The sequence below is a fragment of the Alosa pseudoharengus genome, unplaced genomic scaffold (genome assembly GCF_046254945.1).
Source record: "Alosa pseudoharengus isolate Yale_2024_CS ecotype anadromous, Long Island Sound unplaced genomic scaffold, YU_APseudo_1.1 YU_APseudo_1.1_scf_1, whole genome shotgun sequence".
Lineage (NCBI taxonomy): Eukaryota > Metazoa > Chordata > Actinopteri > Clupeiformes > Clupeidae > Alosa > Alosa pseudoharengus.
The window spans coordinates 53,273,138-53,292,391 of record NW_027468564.1 but is presented as its reverse complement, the minus strand read 5'-3'; the positions used below and the strand labels follow the sequence as shown (position 1 = coordinate 53,292,391).

Genomic DNA, 19,254 nt, shown 5'->3' with positions numbered 1-19,254 from the left:
TCTCTCACACACACACACTCCTTAAAGTCAAAGCACGTCTGATTCAGCAAGGTAAAGATGCACGCCCAAATGCCTATTCGCACACAAATATGCACACACGTTTTGGACCACAGTGGCCAAGACTGTCAACAGGATGGCACTCCACAAAGCCTAAGAGGCATGCATACTTTAGTTCTGCATTGATGAGGACACACAGCGGTTCCCTGGCTGTAAAAAATTCCATTTCACTCCAGGGCTCTAGAGCTTAGATAGGATACCTTCAGGTCAATTGGTTTCAATTCCACCTACTACTTTTAAATGTTCTTTAGGTTACACTTTACTTTTTTATATTATATACTTTTAATTACTTTTTCTGCTGTTAGTGAATGTGTGTGGGTTGTCTGTATGCTACTGAGACCTTACATTTCCCCTGGGGATCAATAAAGTATCTATCTATCTATCTATCTATCTATCTATCTATCTTACTTGACAGTGTCGACATAAAGAGTGACATGACACTGTCATGAATGTCATAAACAAGTCATAAACGTTTATGACATAACACTTCTGTTATTAAGTGACATTCGGTTTTTGTCATAACAAGTTAGGGTTAGGATTAGGGTTAGGTTTAGATTTCATGTGTTCATGACGGTCACGCCACTCTTATGTCGATACCGTCAAGTGTTACCGTTCTTTATTTACAGTAGTTGACTTACTTCATGACCATAATGGTCATTCCCTCAGCGCTGGACAATATGTCCCTGAGCAACTCCGAAGACAGGACAATGACACAGACACCAAAGAGTTAAGTGTGGTGCACATAGCTGTTCTTTAATTTCATAAGAGGCCGTAGCGACCTAAATGAAAATAATCTCTGCTATACATTGGTCTTCATTTCTTTACACCCACGTGTTACTGGATTAACAAAAAAGGTTCAGCAACTCTACCCGCATCCATTCCCCATCTGGTGACCACCACAGTCTGACCAAAAGACATCTTCACATTGTCCTTAAAAGAAAAGTTAAAATTGCAAATAAAAAGGAAAGGTTAGTCCGGGTACAACAAGCCCAAAAGCGACTATCTGTCGAAGCAAAGGTCAGTTGTGGGTTTGAGGAGAAATTAAATGCTGCAGGGAGCCTGCCGTGTAACTTTCCCTGATACAATCCCAACTGACCCCTACAAACAAAACAAAAAAAAGCACTTTGGTTCATGTGAAGAGATCGTATGGGGTGCGATCTGCTATATCCTAGGCGCTCAACTAAAGAATCCTCTCCGAAAACGGTTTGACACGCATCGGGCCACACCTACAGCCCTACACTGACAAAAAACAAAAAGCTCAAAGATGGTGAGATTCCAAAAAAAGAAGGAAGAAAGAAAGTTCTCCTTTGCATTATTCTTCTTGAATGATGGTTGAACATTGACAGAAGTTGTTGATCCTCTCCGTAACAACGACAACAGTGTGGCATGTCTTTGTCACTGGACTGTCACTATTGCTATCATTGGCGTATCGTCAGAGATGACGATCGGCTAAGTGATGGCTCTCTAGCTCGACTAGACTGCTTACAATGCAGGAGTTACAGAGGAAGGAAGACATGCAGGACACAGAGGAAGGAAGACATGCAGGACACAGAGGAAGGAAGACATGCAGGACACAGAGGAAGGAAGACATGCAGGACACAGAGGAAGGAAGACATGCAGGACACAGAGGAAGGAAGACATGCAGGACACAGAGGAAGGAAGACATGCAGGAGTTACAGAGGAAGGAAGACATGCAGGACACAGAGGAAGGAAGACATGCAGGACACAGAGGAAGGAAGACATGCAGGACACAGAGGAAGGAAGACATGCAGGACACAGAGGAAGGAAGACATGCAGGACACAGAGGAAGGAAGACATGCAGGACACAGAGGAAGGAAGACATGCAGGACACAGAGGAAGGAAGACATGCAGGACACAGACAGATGGTGAAAAGACTCCGTGAGGCGTGTGGAAGTCTGTTCCAGTTGATGGCGATGCTAGTTCTACTGTCCGTAAAAGCACTGTGTGAAATTCATGGCTTCGTCGCGTAAATCACCCTGTGTCCTTTAAATGAGTGTTCATATGAGTGGTGAAATGCTTGAGAGACTGATCCTGCATGGAGATTCTCCACTTTCTTTCAATTGACAGTAATTGGCGGTCAGTGTTGCTTGTTGTACACGGACATCAAGATTGGGTAACATGAAGGCGCTTCATAAGACTTGGATTGAAAAATAAATGGAACTCAATCAAACAAGATAAATTAGGGGGTGGGGGGGGGGGGTTCTCTCTACAGAACGAGAGAGAGAAAAAGAGAGAGAGAAAAAGAAAGAAATGAAGAGAGAGAAGCAATAGGGAACATTTATATGCATCTGTGTGTGCGTGTGTGTGTACGTTGTGTTTGTGTGAGGGAGGTGTCTGGGTGTGCTGCATGAGCAAAAGGAACACCAGGCACGGAAGTCTCTAGAATCTGAGATGTACGTGGCGGAACTCAGCCGGAAACTCAGAGACTGGAGGAAGCCGGTGCTCGGGGGACTCACACAGCCCAGCGCTGGCACGACCACCAGAGGCCTGCGCCGCAAACTTAGCTGCCGAAGCCAAAGATGCCCTTGATGTATCCGGTCAGGCCGCCCTTGCCCTTCTGCTCCACCTTGTCGTCCAGAGGAGGGAAGGCCACATGGTTGAGCGCCAGGTCGAAGAAGAGGGGCTTGCAGGGGATTGGCTGGAAGTCGGGGGGAAACTCCACCAGATTGGGCTGCTTGCCGACGAGGGTGGGATCCAGGCGGAAGGCTTCCAATCGGTCGGAGAGGGGCTGCAGGGGGGAGGGAGAACAGGATCGTGAGTGAAAACAGAATGATGTATTATATACAGGGTTGCCACGTCAAATGTATAATTCCATGACTTTTCCATGACAAAAAAAAAAAAGAATTTCCATGGCTTACTATATAATGAATAGTACAATAGACCGACCAATGATTTCACCCGCATAGCGGTCAAGAATCTTTTTTTAGAGCGGGAGATGAATAAATAGCTGTAAAGCTGATAACACGATATACACCAATTCTGTGTGGAAATAAAATTGTATTAATGTATTTTGGCAAGTACATTTTAGATTGCTACAACAGAATTCCTTGATATTCCATGACTTTGCTCCAAAAATGATAAAATTCCTATGTCTGGAATAGACTTTCTAAAATTCCATGATATTCCAGAAATTCCATGACCCGTGGGAACCCTGTATATAAATATTATGCCATGGGGAAATTATACTGTATCTACCCACTGGGACATCATCAAGCACTTGCAGTAAACTCAGTAAACAGTAAACTACTTTACACTGTATGAGAGTTTATTTAGTGCATTTTGTTGCTTTGATGTATAAATGTACGCTGGTTATTAAATAATCCCGCTTTGCTTCCCTCTCGTTCTTACCTTGTTGTCTTTCACATGAGGCAGAGTGGGTGTTTCCGCTACATCTTCTTTGTCTAAAATACAAACAAGCCCACAGACGCACTTTGTGAGTCATGTCACGCAGAACACCACACATAGTCACTTGCATGGGAGATCTGAATGTCACAGTGGAGACTGTTATTTAACACATAAACATGAGGTCATGTCCGTCACTAGGAAACTGAATAACAAAATGGCTGACGACGTATTTAACCCACCCAAGATGGCCGCCGCCTGGAGAGAGTATTTTTCAGCGTTAACCTCAGCAATAAGTTCTTGGACATCCGGGAGGTCCTGTGAGAGTCCAAAAGAGAAAGAGAGAGATCACATATAACAGACACACCAGCACCGTATGACAGAAACGTACACATTTTTTTCCTTCATGAGACCTCCATCTCACGGTTGTTAGGACAGCTCTACCTTGAGGCTGTTGTTCAGGTTCTTGGCCTGGGACTGGACCTCTCTGGCGTACTTCAGAACTCGCTCGTACAGAACCAGGGCCTCGCTCCACTTCTTCACCAGCACGTAGGACTGGGCTATGAAGAAACACCTGGAACACAAGGACAACAGCGGGGGCATGAGGCACCAACGACCATCAGGACAGGAGGTCTGTGGAGACCTGGACCAAGCAGACAGCCTCCCATTGGCCATGATGCACACTTACCTGTAGGCCTTGTACACCAGGGTCTTCAGGGCCACCTCCTTCTGGAAAGTGTGGTCCTCCTCCATTCCCTGAAGGGCAGACAGTTCTGCCAGACTCTACAGACAGGGAGAGTGACAGTCCATTAGCACACAAACCTCAACTCACCTCCTGTATTACGCCCCCTTTTGTGTTGGCACTAACCACCAACACAGTTGAAGAGCTCACCTCTGTGTGGCTGGGACTGAAACAAAAAAAAACTAACATGCCCTGATGAACTGCTGGCAGGACATGAAGAACTATGTTGTCAAGCGTAACACGAATGACAATTGGGAGAGTAGGCTGGTTGGATCAGAGTCAAGGAAAAAGTCACAACTCCAAACTGATCAAACATGCTGTGAGAACGCCAATGCTTGTACAGTTTATCGGACTACTGCACTGACCTGACCTAAAGTTCACAGGCTACAAGGGGTAAAGTGACTAAAGCTGTGGAGCAAAAAAAAAAAAAAAAAAATCACACCACCATTTGCTGCAGCAAACAGTGCCATACATGTGCTGTTGCCAAGCCATTCAGCCAGCAACAAAGTATAGCCTTTTTAAACAGTAGCCTACAACGATTCAAATGGGTTTCATGCAAATCATTACATATCATTCTACTGAAATGCATACTAAGGAAACATCCAAAAACAAAAAGAGTCACAAATTCATTGCATGTTGTATACAAAACAATACAAATTGTTAGACACCAAAAAAAAGAAACAGTCCCAAATGAACATAAGAACAAAAGTTGAAATGCTTAATCAGCTTGGTTGGGGATTAACTTGCTGTGAACCACTCATCCTCGCTCAGGGCCCATATTTACGTCTGACCATCTGAGACCGCATCAGCAGTGTCGTGGGCCGCTTGGGTCAGATCAGAACTCATCCAACACTGAGGAGCACGTTGGTGAGCTTTGTCCCGTTTGAGGCCTGACTGGAAAAAACCATGCTGAAGTGTTCACGTAGAGCTAATGTCACAGCGTGTACTTACTCACGCACTCTAGCCTCAAGGCTGCGGTCAAAAGCCAATCGTCTGCTTTGTCATGTCTCGCCGCTAACTTCTCATGACTCAACATCTCTACTACGCCTTCATTTTTAAGGAACGTTTTGCACGTTCTGCAACATTTTGAACATTCTGCAACATTCTTTTCTACGTCTATTATGTCTATGTTTATGTTCATAGTTCTAGTAGACGCCGTTGTCCAAAGCGACGTACAGTGACATCACTAAACATTACATTAACAGTTTAAAGTCATAAAGCCTACATAAAAAATACTAATTATAATAACAGACTACATAGTATTTAATAGAATAATCATAAACATATGCAGTGCATTGAAATAGGCCAGTTTGGAAAGCTAGGCCTACACAAGAAGTTGTGTGGCATTGTGCCAACTAATGACTACTACTACACAACCACACCTACACAACTAAGTGAAAGACTCAAGGTGAGGTGTGGTGAGACTAAGGTATGAGCTACACCAGGCGCGTAACTGAAGCGTTCCGTTCGCAATGCGTAAAATCCATTTTAAAAGATTGGTCTATTTTTTTCGAACGTACGCTCCGCTATCACGTCTGGTGTAGCTACTTCCATTGATTACAGTGTTTCCCACATAATTTAATTATATTTGTGGTGGTAGGATTGCAGAATTAACTTGAATGCAAAAGTTTTTAACAAATTAGTGCGGGGGTATGATGCTAACCAGATTTAAGCACAATTTAGCCAGTCATCTTCTATGCCTTCCAGGATTGTTAACGTTTTCTTTAAACGTGCATATAGATTCGTTGAGAGACAGAGACACAAGGAGAGGCTGCGCAAAGGTGAACATAGCTTTACAATGACGAATGATGAATGATGAATTGAAATAGTACAACATGGAAAATCATTGTGTGGTGGTCAATGTTGATATTGTGGTGGGCCGCCACAAATAAGTCAATGTATGGGAAACACTGGATTATAGTGGCAGCTAATTGTTGCAGCAGACACTACGTGAACGGAACGCTTCAGTTACGCACCTGGTGTAGCTCATACCTAATAACTACAACTGCTACCAAATCTGCATGAAACATTCCTTCAATACTACCAACAGAGCAGCCCAATTCCATTCCCAGGTCATGGCTTGGGGACTTGGTGAGGCGTGATGTGGTTTGATGAGTGGGGTACCTGCAGGATGATGTCGTAGAGGCGGATGAGGTCCTGGGGTCGCGGCCCCCTCTTGTTCTCGTCCGTCTGCGGCTCCTTGAGCTTGGCCTGCAGCGTGTGGGCCATGCTCTCGTTACGCTTCACCACCGTCCACAGCTTGATGTAGGTCAGGTAGCTGAGGTGGACAGGGGCAAATAAATACGCAAAGGGTTAAGAGGGTGGACAGGTGCAAAAGAACACTCATATGGGTAAGACAGTAGGCTGAGGTGGACAGGGGCAAAAGAACACTCATAGGGGTAAGACAAGAGGTAGAGGTGGACTGGGGCAAAAGAACACTCATAGGGGAAGAGGTAGAGGTGGACAGGGGCAAAAGAACGCTCATAGGGGTAAGAAAAGAGGCAGAGGTGGACAGGGGCAAAAGAACGCTCATAGGGGTAAGACAAGAGGCAGAGGTGGACAGGGGCAAAAGAACACTCATAGGGGTAAGACAGCCAGCTGAGGTGGACAGGGGCAAAAGAACACTCATAAGGGTAAGACAGCCGGCTGAGGTGAACAGGGGCAAAAGAACACTCATAGGGGTAAGACAGGCGGCTGAGGTGGACAGGGGCAAAAGGACGCTCAAGGTAAGAGAGGTGGCTGAGGGCAAGCTCTTGAGGGGACCCATCACATCAGTAGATACATATATAAGCACCAACAAAGGCAGGGGCATAACACACCTGTGCAGGTACTGCAGGTTAGAGACCTTGCCTCCCTCTGTCTCCGAGGCCCTCTCTCTGGCTTTCTGTAAACAAACATCGACAATACGGTCACTTTCAGACAACAAATGCCTCATCTGACCGTTTCATGATAGGCCTGTGAACCACCCAGAGCTAACGGCATGTGATGTGATTGTCCTCCGTTAAGGCTCACCACGTCCATCCTGATCTCCTCCCGGACGGCCTGGATGGTGTCCCTGCACTCCGCCAGCAGAGTCTCGTAGAGCCGCTCCTTAGTCTCCTCACTGGCAGCCTGGCGGGCCCAAACACAAAAACGAACACAATAAACGTCACCGTCAGCATGTTAGAAATAATAAAACACATTATTTCATCTTCAGTAGAATTTACCGGAAATACGATACAACTTTATTTGTCAGTTTGTGCTGAAATGTGCTTTTTGCATCCCTGGGCAGCTCATTTAAGTATATGAGGACAGCATACAAAGGACAAAAACAATACGTATGTAGGACATAAAGAATCAACAGACAAATGAAGAAACTCTAACAACAAAATCAGAGACATGGGAGCGAGCACTTGGTCGTGATGTTAGCACGAGGTACACATTCTTCCTGAAAAGGCACCTCAGGTTATCGTCTGGGAACACGCGACACTGACACAATCAGCATAAATATTTAAAATTCCAGATCAGATGTATAATTCCCAGATACAGGACCGGAGCTGTACACATAGAGGTGAACAGTGAAGAGCAGTTTTGGCTTTAAACCCTTTTGGAATGTTTACACAGCGCAAAAGGGGAGAGCCTCGATCGGCATGAATGGACATTGTGCATGAGACTCATTCTACACATTCTGGCTTAAGTTGGATTTCACCAGGGATATGTGGGTGTGCAAAAACCTTCACTAATGACAGATATGTGACTGCTTATGAATGGAAGCTATGTGACTGGGCAGGTTTCATATGCATACCTGTGAAAGCAGAAATGCTACAGTTAAGTCACTGAGAGACTGTTTCATCTATTACAGACACACAGGTTTTTTTTTGTTTTTTTTACTACAATATGTGGATGCAAAAAGCATACAAGCTACAAATGCGTAAATAATGAGCTGGCTTGTAGTCACAAAAAGAACAATACGGATTAACATTTTACGAGCCTTGATTTTCAGATAACTCTGTCATATGAGAAGATGAGATAACTCATTTATAGTGCATAAACCTATGCAAGGTATTGCCCTTTAGCCATTTGGTACTTTGTGTACAGTGAATCAACATGGATGCTTTGATATCTGCCGTCAGCAGTCTTCTCTTTAAGAGTATCAGTCAAGAAGTGAGCTACAAAAACAAAAAGGTAGTCAAAATATGCAGACGCTGTCGTTAATGGGCTGTTTGTGATGGCACGGTGAAACTGCCTTACCCGTGTGTGCACTAGGCCTGGGTTTGGCACAGTCTCAGCCGAGCCATCATGACAACGCCTTACATGGCCAAGACGTACCGGAGGAACCGGTTCCCTTACAGTGAGAGTGACCGACCGGCAGAGACGGAGAGGATGAGGATGGGGAGAGAGAGATGGAGGAAGGGAGAGAGGTCCTCCTGGACCTCAGTGCTGCCTTTGACACCATAGACCACAACATACTACTCCACAGGCTTGAACATTCGATAGGCATTAAAGACTCAGCACTCGCTTGGTTTAGATCATACCTTTCTAACCGCAGACAATTTGTACAGGTTCACAATAAACCGTCTACCCAGACTATGGTAAAATATAGGGTGCCTCAAGGCTCAGTACTAGGGCCCCTGTTATTTTCTCTCTATATGCTTCCTCTAGGCTCAGAAATTAGGAGACATGGCATTAAATTTAATTCTTATGCAGACGATGCACAACTATACCTTTCCATAAAACCTGACGAATTAACTCCGTTAGCCAAACTTGTCACATGTAAAAGAGACATAAAGACATGGATGACAAATAATTTCCTGCTTTTGAACTCCGATAAAACAGAAGTCATGGTTTTAGGTCCTAAAAAGATGAGGGATATCCTATCCTCATCACAGGCTACATTTACTGATCTTCGACTATCCTCATCCACAAGTGTTAAAAATCTAGGAGTTACAATTGACCAAGACCTATCACTAAGTAATCACATAAAACAGATTACCAAAACTTCATTTTATCATTTAAGGAACATTTCAAAGATAAGGAAGTCTTTATCCTTACCAGACGCTGAGAAATGAATCCATGCTTTTGTCACCTCAAGGATTGATTATTGCAATGCTCTATATATACGCTGGCTGCAATAACACCTGTGTAAAGAGCTTACATCTTATACAAAATGCAGCTGCTCGCACACTCACTAGAACTAAAAAATATGAACATATTTCCCCTATCCTGGCATCTCTACACTGGCTGCCTGTTAAAAGTCGCATTGACTTCAAAATATTACTCTAACATACAAAGCCATTAATGGCCAGGCACTCCTAGTCCCATATAACCCACCCAGACCGCTACGATCACAGAATACTGGCCTTCTTGTAATTCTAAGAATCTCAAAAACTACAGTAGGAGGCAGAGCTTTCAGCTATCGCGCACCCCTCCTCTGGAATAATCTCCCTTCCTCAATTCGACTAGCAGACACCCTCCCTATTTTTAAGTCTAGACTTAAAACATATCTCTTTACTGCCTCCCATAGTTAGGTATGGTGCGGTGTGGAACTTCACCCACCTCAGGGATTTTTGGAATGGACCACCCTGCTGAGTCCTCGTGTGACTGGCACCCCAGTCGCGCGTGCGATGGTGGTCACTGACCATACCTGCGCTGGTGTCGACTACCCCTCACCATGCCTTAGTTATGCTGCTATAGCATAGTGCTGTCATGGACTTTTCATGTGTCACGCCGTACAACCCCCCCCCCCTCTCCTCTTCTCTCTCAACTCTCCCTCTCTTGCCTATTCTCACTATGGTATACTGTAACAATATACCACTGATTACTTATTGACATTAACAATTTTACATCTCTCTTTCCCCCTTACTGTACCTCACTTGTGAGATATATCATTACCAGTCAACCATCCGTGTGTTGACCCTCCTCTCACCCATCTCACCTGAAGTCCCATTCTCGACTGCCCTATTACTGTCCCCCTATCTGGATTCCTGGCCCGTACAGCCTAGCGACCAATCACCTGCATATGACAACTCTGCCCGGATTCCTGGCCCGTCTGCCGACCCACCACATGCCCCTTGACAACTCCCTTCCACTGGACAAATCCAACGCCGGACTATTTGAAATTTCTGTCACTAAATTAGCATTAATGAATTATCAAACCGGATACGTAATCATCCCACCTCTTGTAACTTTCAGCTCAAGTGCTTTTAACACCATGCAGGCTTGGAATTTCACCATTCTGGGGGCAAGGCCACTTGGCCTTCAGTTGGGCATATTTGGTGGGGGGCACAAAGGCCACATGTCAGGGCACCAAGGCCAAAGTTAACTATACAGTAGTAGGCTATAAAATGATCAAAGTTGTATTTAGCCTATTCACTGCAGTAGACCTGCATCACTGTATGAAACATTACAAAAACATGAAACATGACATATTACATATAACTGTAAATCATCTGATCATCTAATAAAAACAGATATCTAGGCTATATATAAAATGTATTTTATATTTGGCCTGCTGTGAAATCATGTATTGAACAATTTAAATGTAGCACAGCTCAGCTTTAAGAAACTCAAATAGCCTAGATGCATGCTTAGCATTTTGTGATCATTAAGGCTACTTTCACAAACTCTTAGTCAGCTGTCCTCTGATTTACCAATATCTAGGCGATATTTGTAACATTTATTTTGTATTTGGCCCGTTATGAAATCATGTGGAACAATTTAAACACATTGTAAAACTTAAAGCCCAAATTTGGAGACATCCATGCATGTCGAAATTTACTGCAAATTCAAAACTGGATTATTCTGGAACGGCTAACTGTACAGGGGACTGCTTTACACCTTTGTGTTCGGTAAGGTCTGCTGTTTATTCTGAAATGTGGTTTGTCATGTGTTAAAAGAAGGGTTCGTGAAGTATTCCACCGAGATGAATGGGTAGGGAGATCATGGACGCAAAACCTTCAGTAGAATGTATGATTAAATTGAATTATATTATTTACTTTTCTCGCGAACCGTTTAACACAGCAATTATCGGCTAACATCGTTTAAAAGCTGAGAAAAAGCTCTTTCATGTGATACTTGTGATGTCTGTGTGATGAATAGGCTACTTCGTGAGTAGTTCAACTGAGAAGAATGGGTGAATTTTGACGCACTTTCTTGCGCTGTCACTTTCTCCACTGCGTAAAAGACTAAATTAATTTGCGCTGTGAATGCTAAGATTATTTTGACAGGCCACAGGCTAAATAAAAATCGCTATTAGTAGGACAAAGCAGAATATAGTAAGAAGGGGGCACCAAGGCCACCGTGGCCTGTAAACCTATGATTTTCAAAGGGGCTTCACGGCCAACGCAAGGGGCTACGACGGCCATGGCCGTCGTGGCCGCCGTGAAATTCCTACCCTGACACCATGTCTTATTCTCTACACCTGACTATCATATGCATTTGTCATGTATACAGACCTTACTGTCCTGTATTGACCCTAGGCAGATGGGTCAGGCCCTTGAGTCGTGGATCTGCTCGAGGTTTCTTCCTATATGTATCTCCAATTCTAGGGAGTTTTTCCCCTCTCCCCTGTTACCCATGGGCCTCTCTCTTTTTTTACTTTTCTTCCTTTTTTCTCTGATTGCCTACAATCTGTAAAGCCCCATGATACATGTAATGTTTTGGCGCTCTATAAGCACAATAAATTGAAATTGAAATTGGGAGAGAGAGAGAAAGAGAGAGAGAGAGAGAGAGAGAGAGAGAGAGAGAGAGAAAGAGGAGGGGCACAGGGACACCAGGGTATATGCCTCAGGGGTCAACTAGCAACACTTGTAAATGAGCATATTAGCAGAGACTACCTCAAATAGTCAGGGGAGGGAGTCATAGGTAACATTAAGACTTCCCTTTTAACATTTCCCTTTGGGGATCAATAAAGTATCTATCTATCTATCTATCTATGATCTATATTTGTAGTAGCTACTAGCAGGTAAAAAATGCACACATTAAAAAAAACACTGTTGGCCAGAATTCTAAAACACCTCGTCATTATCACTTGTTACTGCACTAGAAGGATGAGCAGAGCGCATGGCACATTGATACTACTATGCTATGCATTAGAAATAAACGGATGATTTGTGACTGCCGGATTGGCTGTTTACTGCCTGCTTCCCAGAGAGGTGAGCGTGTGTGTGGGGCGGAGGTGAGCGTGTGTGTGTGGCTGAGGCGACATCAAGGCATCAGGCCTGACGGCTCGGCTGGGCTGCCATCATGGGATGGGGGAGAATGCAGGCCGGAGGAGTCACATGCCAATGCTCGGAGCTGTCTGCCTGCCTGCCTGCCTGGAGAGGGTGTGTCTGGGTTGGGCCGCTCCCTGCATCTCACACTCGCAAGTGCCGCGCCCTCTTGCTGACTCACACTCTGCGAATATGTGTGTGTGTGAGTGTGTGTGTGTGTGTGTGTGTGTGTGTGTGTGTGTCTGTCTGGTCCTATAGGGTGGAATAGCTCCACCTAGTGGGGTAATGTAGACCAATACTATTATCACATCTATCTGATCCAACTGCAGGGATTGCCTAGACAATGTTGAGGAGAAGAAGAAAAAGAAGATTGACCTGAAAGGTACACACCCAGGGCGCTTGCCTGCCAAACAGGCAGGTCTATTAGCTGTAATTACCACCTGTGTGAGACAGAATGTTTATGAGCAGGGCTGTGCATAAACACTCAGCACATCTATCAAGACTCACAACTACGATGTTTCTTCCAGAGCAAAGACCATGACAAAAGAGCTCCACAGCTCCACAACAACCAAGACTAAACTCAAAGGTCCACGATGACGGTCATTTCACACTCGAAGATTAAAAGTGTAGTTTGCCTCCCCTTCTTCTCTTTAATTATGAGTCTAGCCGGTTTTGACTGAGAATGGTTGGAAAAAACCTGTGGTAAGGGCAGCACCTTTGCCCCAGTTGGGTGTGGCTGCAGCTCAGTCAGCAGACCTGTCTACAGCATCTGAGAGCATTGTTTTGAAAGCCAATGTTTTACTCATTCAGATGTGTCTTGGTGGCTAATGGCACTTTTGTTCCTTTTCTAAGGCTTACAGTGTCTGATATGAATAAACCCCATGTGCCAGCCACATACTGGGGCTATGAAAGGATGAGGGACATCTCTTCACTGCTACTGAGAGGCGGGGCAGAAGACTCACCTGAGCGATGGCTGCCTCGTTGTCGGCCAGACCCAGGAGGAAGATGCGCACCTTGTCGATCTTGACGGGCACGGTGCGGCCTCGCCACTCCACCTCGCTCATGGTGGCGGCCTGCTTGGCCCTCGTCTGGGTGATTAGTGTCTGGCTCAGACAACACACACAACCCAGACATGAGAAAAGCATTCTAGCAAATTCCATTATGCAGTGACTCAACCATTAGTTTCGTTTATAGTTGTATAATGAACTAATATAGACGTTTTTGCAGGACTTTGCAGGATACTGAATGCTTAAAAACGGTATATCTTACACAATATATACATTGTGGAAGATATGTATGAGCACACTTTCAACCACAGGAATTATATGTAGTTAATACAATAAGTGACTACACTAGTATGTGCATGCTTATGATTCACTAAGAACTAGATGAGTTATATCTGCTTACAGGTGCAGCAACCCAGAAAACCAAATAAACATGCTATGTCATATACGAGTAACACGTGTAATTGTCTAGGCATGTGTGATGAGGGGAGTCTCTGACCTCCAGCTTCTCGGCCATCATGCCCCCACTCCCTCCCGCACTCAGCCTCATCTGCATCAGGTCATTGATGGCGTTCTGGTCACCTGGGGTGTGGGGGGGGGAGAGAGAGAGAGGGAGAGAGAGAGAAAGAAAGAGAAAGAGAGAGAGAAAGAAAGAGAGAGAGAGCGAAAAAATTGAGTGATATTTTGATAAAATGATCGAAGGTCAGATATTTCTGATTACACAGCTCTTCATAATGCTGAAAATGCTCCATTCACTTGGGCCTTCCCAACAGAGATGTGATCATTTTGGAGAGAAGAAATACTCTTTTCTGATTGGCTGGTGGGGTGGCTTTTAATTCTGAATAACAGGACACCTATGAAGTAGATCTGATAAAAAAAAAAGTTCAATCACCATTCCATATAAATGCTTATGAATGGTAACTATTCCAACCATAGTAGGACGATGGTTGAGCCTGGATGCACAATGTATCAACTGTAAACAAGCTAACTGTCCATGCTATCGCTGTTAGGGCCAAAGAAAGTTGTACAACAAGCTGAACAAGTCGGCTTCTTTTTAAACAGAACTGCTTGTTTCCTCTGCATGCTATAAAGGCATGATTATTTCCTATAGAGGCAACCGGGTGATCAGCAAGATAAGAATAACTGCATCCGAGGTATCCTGTTATACGAAATTAATGGACTCGGGCGGAGGAAATTCACTCCGTTGCGCGTCAGGGAGTTCTTTGTCTCCCCCTCATCCATTAATTCATATAACAGGACACCTCAGCGGCCTTTAACCCTTACATAACAGACCGTTGCTATGTATAACAGACCGCTGTCAAGGAAAATGGGTTTTTGCTTCTTATTCACGTCTTTCATATCACTACGCAAGTAGTCCGGTCACTTCTTGCAATGGAACTTGTGTGTGTGTTGCTAACTATTTGGTTGCTTCAGGACGAAGCAAGCCCCATACGCTGGCACGTCGGGGTCCTGTTCGCCCGGTTGGGACTTAGATAATGACCAGTGTTCTATACATTATCCCTTACATAATGACCACTACAAAAAAAAACAAATGATTGCTGTCAATAACAATGCTTCTGATTCACCCGTTTTATGTCATTCCACAAGTAGTCTGCTTACTTATCAGACTTATTGATATCATATTGAAAGTGAATGTCTGTCAGAAAGTAATATGTTGCTATGCAACTGAAAATTTCAAGTTTTATTTGTGTGGTAAGCTATTTGTTTCTCAGGTGAAGCCACAAAATGGTGACAAATCAATTTCAAGACATGTTCTTTGAAGATCCACAAGCTTTCCACAACAAAACATTATCCCCTACATAATAACCAGGCCTAAAACGTTAGGCGTAAAACATTTCACTATGCTACAATTTTTCTCAGTAAGGAAGACCTTTCAAGGAAGACCGTGAAACATGTTTTGTGTGTATGTGTGTGTGAGTGGGCATGAGCAGCTCCAGCTTTCTCACCGATGTTGTAAGCACAGTAGCGGAGGTTGGGAGAGATCTCCTCCACTCTCTGGTAGTAGAGCCCCGCCTGCTCGTCAGTGAAGGCACTGGCCAGCTTCTCATAAATGGTTCTACAGGGGAACACAGCAGGCACCGTTACTCATCACAAACGCTGCACTCCTGTAGGATAGGACACTGAATCCAGAGCTTCCAGTATGTGTGCATTCCAGTATAAAAGTATAAAGTATAAGTATAATATAAGTATATATACTCTTTTGATCCCGTGAGGGAAATTTGGTCTCTGCATTTATCCCAATCTGTGAATTAGTGAAACACACTCAGCACACAGTGAACACACAGTGAGGTGAAGCACACACTAATCCCGACGCAGTGAGCTGCCTGCTACAGCGGCGCTCGGGGAGCAGTGAGGGGTTAGGTGCCTTGCTCAAGGGCACTTCAGCCGTTCCTACTGGTCGGGGTTCGAACCGGCAACCCTCCGGTTACAAGTCCGAAGCGCTAATCAGTAGGCCACGGCTGCGCTAATGAAAACAGAAACCTCAACACAACATGAACATTCCTCTACGGGCAGACAACTCCTTATCAAAACACTTACTGCTATCCAGCGGTTCACCCACTACCGTACAAAGCCTGTAGACTGTCAGTCAGTCAGTCATCACTGCCAAGACTCACTTGCACTTGTTGAAGGCCTCCATCGCAGCTTTCCACTCCTGCAGCTCAAACTGGACCATTCCTGTCAGGTATGCAGTGTAGGCCTACAAGAAACCAAACCCACCATTTAAGATGAATTACCACTCAACAGACCTCAACGTATCCATAACAAACTCTCAAGACCAGTGGGGTATACTACGAATCTCGATTAGTGGGTTAGCGAGGTATGTTGCGCTCAAAGCCAGGGTATGCTGTGACACGAAAGTGAATCTGTTTTAGTGTCGCTATATCACCATAGTATCTTATGCTGTCAACCAAACCTGGTCGGGAGGAGGTTATGTGCTAAGTTATAGCTCAAATCGTGTAATCTACCACCCACTGACCAATCAATTGTCTTAAAAACTAAGTTCTCACGTGTAGGATTCTGTCATATATCTTACAGGTGGAGCTCCGCCTCTACTAACATTTTAGATCTTGAATGCGCTTTAATAGTGCTGTGCGTGCAAATATCCCACTATGGACGTGCATACCACACAACAACTGATAACAATGGATTTATTTGATGTTATAGGTTAGACACAAAAAATGACCGCAGTGTAGATTAAGCTATCGCTCATGAATGCGGAAGTAATTGTTTTTAAATAGAGGCGGTCTTGTGCGTCTCCACATTTCACGATTGGCCAACGTCATCTCAACACCGAGAACGCGCACAGATCTGAGCTGAAAGCCTAGTTTGACAAATATATCACATAACTGCTATCGTAGTATCACTTCACGTATACCCCTGAGTCAAGGCTTTGTCAAGCCTCGATATGTCTAACGTGCTTCGTAGCATACCCCACAGGGGCCCATTGCACAAAACTAGGATAAGGGATTAAGCCGGAATATCGATCGGTTATCCTGGCTCAATTTATCCGTGATTCGGTTGCACAAAAGCGGGATAGGGGGCAGCAGGATATGTTATGGTATAAGTCACCATGGCGATTTATTCTGTGGAGCTAGCCTGCTCCAGACCAGGCTAAGTTCCAGGATCTATTTAATCTCATCCCTTATCTCAGTCAGCAGTCACCAAAAACGGAAACCAATAGTTATTCCACTGCCCACTACACATTGTTATCACATATATCTAGACCCACTGTCATTATATAAACGTTTGTGATCATTAATTAACTTTTACATACTCGCCATTCCCGACCCGTCATGCGACAATGTGACGTGCAGGAGCGGCGTAACCATTTCGCGCGTGGTGGTCGCGGCACTAGTTGCAATATTCTCCTAAACAGAGGTGTTGCTGTTTGTTGCTGTTGTGAAAAGGCTATCGCTACCTACTTTACACCGTAGAAGAAGCATTGAAGCCGCTCTAGTTGGCATGGTGAATCAGTGAATCTGTGATCGGTGGCGGGGTCTATTTGAGGGAGCCGTGAGCGCGCACTTATCCAGGATAGGTTTCACCTGGCTTGATGAATCCGAGTCTGCTCATCCTGGCTTGGTCTTTGTGCAACCAATTAAGCCCCCCCCATAAAAGTGTCACCCGCCCATAAAAGAGTCAGTCATCCCCACCCACTCACCTGGGCCTCCAGCTTGGTCTTGGCGTCCACGCGCGGGCTCTCGCACAGGCGCTCCAGGTGCTCGCCGTGCTTGGCGGCCTTACGCAGGCGGGCCAGCAGGTGGAAGCGCTTGCGCGGCTCCGTGTTGGCCTCCTGCTTCAGCTGCATGGCGTAGCTCCACGCCCGCTCCGCCTCCATCAGCACCACCAGCAGGTACCTGAGGGGACGCCCCAGCCCATGCCCGGTTAAACTCAACCACTCACTCAGACTCAGTCCCACAACTGGGATAGAGTGTGGTTAAGCCCAGCACAGTTCACAGGAAAAGGAGACACAGGAAGACGTTTTACCCTGCCAATTATGGCATCATTAACGTCAGGGAGGCTGGACCCCTGGACACTGTGAAATGGGTTTATTGATGAGTTGCTGTGCGAGCAAACCTACTATTGCTGTACAGGCACAATCCAATCCAGATATGAATACCCAGTCTAGTATACACTGAAATGGTCTTCACACTCCTATATTGAGGGTATTACCTGCTGTCAGACAGCATCTCCACCGTCACTTTCTTCCCTGTGAACTTGTGTCTGTTGCCCATTCTGAAACCAAGAGTTTTCCGCAGGCGACGCATGCGGCGCGAGCAGTAGCCTCTGTGAAATAAAGACGGTTGTGAATTTCATAGCTGAAAGATCATCGGAATATAAGAGGCAACCAGAGCCACGTCATATGGCCCTATAAGCAACCATATGGTTAATCAACCCAATGACATGTTGATATCAACCTCTCATTCACGGCTTGTAGAATTTTCACTGCCAACTTCCTTACCTGTATCGCTGATAATCTCCATGTCTCAGCCCATGTTGTTGCTGTGATTCCTTGATGATCTGGAGAACTGGTATTAAGTGTTAAGGGCAATAGGCCAGGGGGTGTTGATGTGACAGCCATAGGAACGTTAGCTGTAATCTCAAGATTGTTCATATTACTTTGATACCAAAACTTAATCACATCTACCACCAAATAACATACTCATTTCAATGCTTTTATGGTTCAACCAGCATGTTTTTTCACCCATCTGTTAAATTTTCATGTTCGGAACATTAGCAAAGTCATTATGAATGGGTACGTACAATGTTTTAATGCCAACATCCATATTACATAAGAGTGATGCAAAATTATTTTAGCTGATATATGAAATATGTTGTCGGTTACTAGCTTTTTAGTGACACGTAGGCTTAAGATAAAGCAAACCCCCAGCTAGCTACCAAAGCTTTGCTACACCGGCTAGCTTGCTATCTACCAACACATGACAGACCATAGCAATTATTGCCATTTGGAACATACAGAATGAAATGTCTTTTAAAGTCATCCAGTACTCATTAAGGATACTTTCCAGTCCAAGGCCTGCATCCACAGATTTCTCCTTATTTTCATCCATCCTCGATGTTTTAATCTCACTTTGCTTGTCTGCGGCCATTTTCGTGCTAACACGTATTAGGAGGATGTAGTGATAGTGACCCCGGAAGTATCTCTAAGGTCACAGTCAAAGAAATGCGCAAGAGTCTGTCAAGCAGTCAAACCCCCCCATCTTTCATTGGGAAAATCCAAATGTTTTTCATAGGATAGTTGCGAAAGTTATTCTATTTCAGGACAAAAAATATCTAGAGAATTATCTTTATTCCATTCATTCATATTCAGCTTCTTTTCATTATTTGTGTTGCATATTATGCAAAAACACAGAAT

At 44.6% G+C, this 19,254-nt stretch overlaps 1 protein-coding gene across 1 annotated transcript; it reads right to left on the bottom strand.

The window, feature by feature from the left end:
* Positions 1-784: 784 nt before the first annotated feature.
* On the bottom strand, positions 785-19,011 carry srp68 (signal recognition particle 68). Its single transcript, XM_076292891.1, has 16 exons — positions 18,901-19,011; positions 18,340-18,406; positions 18,051-18,164; positions 17,539-17,734; positions 15,992-16,074; positions 15,323-15,432; positions 13,855-13,937; positions 13,314-13,454; positions 7,175-7,273; positions 6,982-7,046; positions 6,287-6,440; positions 4,109-4,203; positions 3,865-3,994; positions 3,663-3,738; positions 3,427-3,479; positions 785-2,806 (listed from the first exon to the last, which is right to left on the bottom strand). The coding sequence occupies exons 1-16, from the start codon at positions 18,986-18,988 to the stop codon at positions 2,579-2,581; spliced, it is 1,782 nt and encodes a 593-aa protein (XP_076149006.1). The 5' UTR covers positions 18,989-19,011; the 3' UTR covers positions 785-2,578.
* Between the last annotated feature and the right edge of the window lie 243 nt (positions 19,012-19,254).